Source organism: Eumetopias jubatus, unplaced genomic scaffold, assembly GCF_037043125.1.
Source record: "Eumetopias jubatus isolate StellerSeaLion01/CBP00866 unplaced genomic scaffold, mEumJub1_p1.0 scaffold_13, whole genome shotgun sequence".
NCBI lineage: Eukaryota > Metazoa > Chordata > Mammalia > Carnivora > Otariidae > Eumetopias > Eumetopias jubatus.
Genome location: NW_028274819.1, coordinates 11,843,475 through 11,845,464, shown reverse-complemented (window position 1 = coordinate 11,845,464; position 1,990 = coordinate 11,843,475). Strand labels below are relative to the sequence as shown.

Here is a 1,990-nt window from a genome sequence, read left to right as displayed (position 1 = left end):
AGTCTATTATATGTCAATGATAGCTCTATAAAAAATAATAATAATTTTTAAGAAACAAACTAGAACGATGAACAGAAGAGAAGATCTGAGTTACACTTTCATTTCCACAGCTGAGGAGCTATTCAATGGGGGTTTTGGTACTTAAAGTAGTGTAAATAAAGGTAGAAATAAAGAAGTCTTGTGAAGCGAGAATAGACCAATAGAGAAGACCTTCATGGCTTTAAAATTTTCTCATTTTTCATAGAATTAAATTTGCAATTTAAAAAAGGGAGGAGTGTTTCTGTGGAGTTCAGTCCAAAGGGAACCATTTTGCAGATACGGGTTCTTAGACCATTTAAATGGAGCATGCAATCTGGAAAAGAAACCAGCCAGACACATTGCCTTACCCACACATCAAACTGACCCCATTTTTATATCCCTCGTGCCCAAATAGTCCCTTTCTGAATATTTAACATCCACCCGTTTATCTTAAATGCTTAGAACTTCTATTCATAGAACATTATTTTTATGCCACATCTAAAATATTTATAATTTACAGAAGAATAATTAGATGCATGCTTGTGTTAATCAGATGTCATTTTCTACACATTAGCAATAACCTCAGAACAGCTTTTTATGTGGTGAAAAAGTGAGAACTAGTGAGCTGCTAGTTCTAGTTTTCAGCTCACTAGTTTTCAGACCTAATACCTGACTCTGTGTGATATATTAAGGGACAGTGAACAATTTCTAAAATAATATTTTTCATTTTTCCCAAGCTACACAAAGAAGAGGAAACATGATTCAATGGAGTTGGGAAATAGCACAAGGGTAAAAGAATTTATATTTCTGGGACTTACTCAGTCCCAAGACCTGAGCTTGGTCTTATTTCTTTCTTTGTGTTTCATGTACATGATAACTCTTCTGGGAAATCTCCTTATCATGGTCACTGTGACATGTGAGTCCCGCCTTCACACCCCCATGTACTTCCTGCTCCGCAATCTAGCTGTGCTTGACATCTGCTTCTCTTCCATCACTACTCCCAAGGTTCTCGTGGACCTTCTGTCAAAGATAAAGACCATCTCCTATACAAGCTGCATGACACAGATGTTCTTCTTCCACCTTCTCGGTGGGGCAGACATTTTTTCTCTCTCTGTCATGGCCTTTGATCGCTACATGGCCATCTCCAAGCCCCTGCACTATGTGACCATCATGAGTAGGGGGCGATGCACTGCCCTCATTGTGGCCTCCTGGGTGGGGGGCTTTGTTCACTCCATCGTGCAGATTTCCCTGTTGCTGCCCCTCCCCTTCTGTGGACCCAATGTTCTTGACACTTTCTACTGCGATGTCCCACAGGTCCTCAAACTTGCCTGTACAGACACCTTTGCACTTGAGCTCCTGATGATTTCCAACAATGGCTTAGTCACTATCCTGTGGTTTATTTTCCTGCTTGTGTCCTACACAGTCATCTTAATGATGCTGAGGTCTCACGCTGGGGAGGGCAGGAGGAAAGCCATCTCCACCTGCACCTCCCACATCACTGTGGTGACCCTGCACTTTGTGCCCTGCATCTATGTCTATGCCCAGCCCTTCACTGCCCTCCCCACAGATAAAGCCATTTCTGTCACCTTCACTGTCATATCCCCACTGTTGAACCCTTTGATCTACACCCTGAGGAACCAGGAGATGAAGTCAGCCATGAGGAGACTGAGGAGAAGACTCATGCCTTTTGTGATGGAATAGTGTAAGAATCTCCAACCTCTTCATCACCAAGAACTCCTTCCATTATTTTTTCTATAGAGTCATATTTATATACTTGAATATATTGTCAATAAACCAACTATACTTACTAGGTAACAATTTATTTTCCTATTTAAGTTAATAGGTTACTAATAACTCAAACTTCTGGTGAGTATGAAGTAACTAGTATTACAGGATTGAACTGATTGATGTATTTCTATCTGAGGACAATTTATGGCAGGTAAAGAGATTGATCGAATCCTTTTTCAAGAGG

General features: G+C 40.6%; 1 protein-coding gene across 1 annotated transcript; it reads left to right on the top strand.

Moving 5' to 3' along the window:
* Positions 1-783: 783 nt before the first annotated feature.
* On the top strand, positions 784-1,719 carry LOC114215355 (olfactory receptor 4D11). The gene has a single exon (XM_028111307.1). It carries the CDS (start codon positions 784-786, stop codon positions 1,717-1,719), a length of 936 nt encoding a protein of 311 aa, XP_027967108.1.
* Positions 1,720-1,990: the final 271 nt, after the last annotated feature.

Excerpts from the sequence above, each read along its gene's own strand:
- LOC114215355 (XM_028111307.1), top strand. The coding sequence starts at position 784 with ATGGAGTTGGGAAATAGCACAAGGGTAAAAGAATTTATATTTCTGGGA.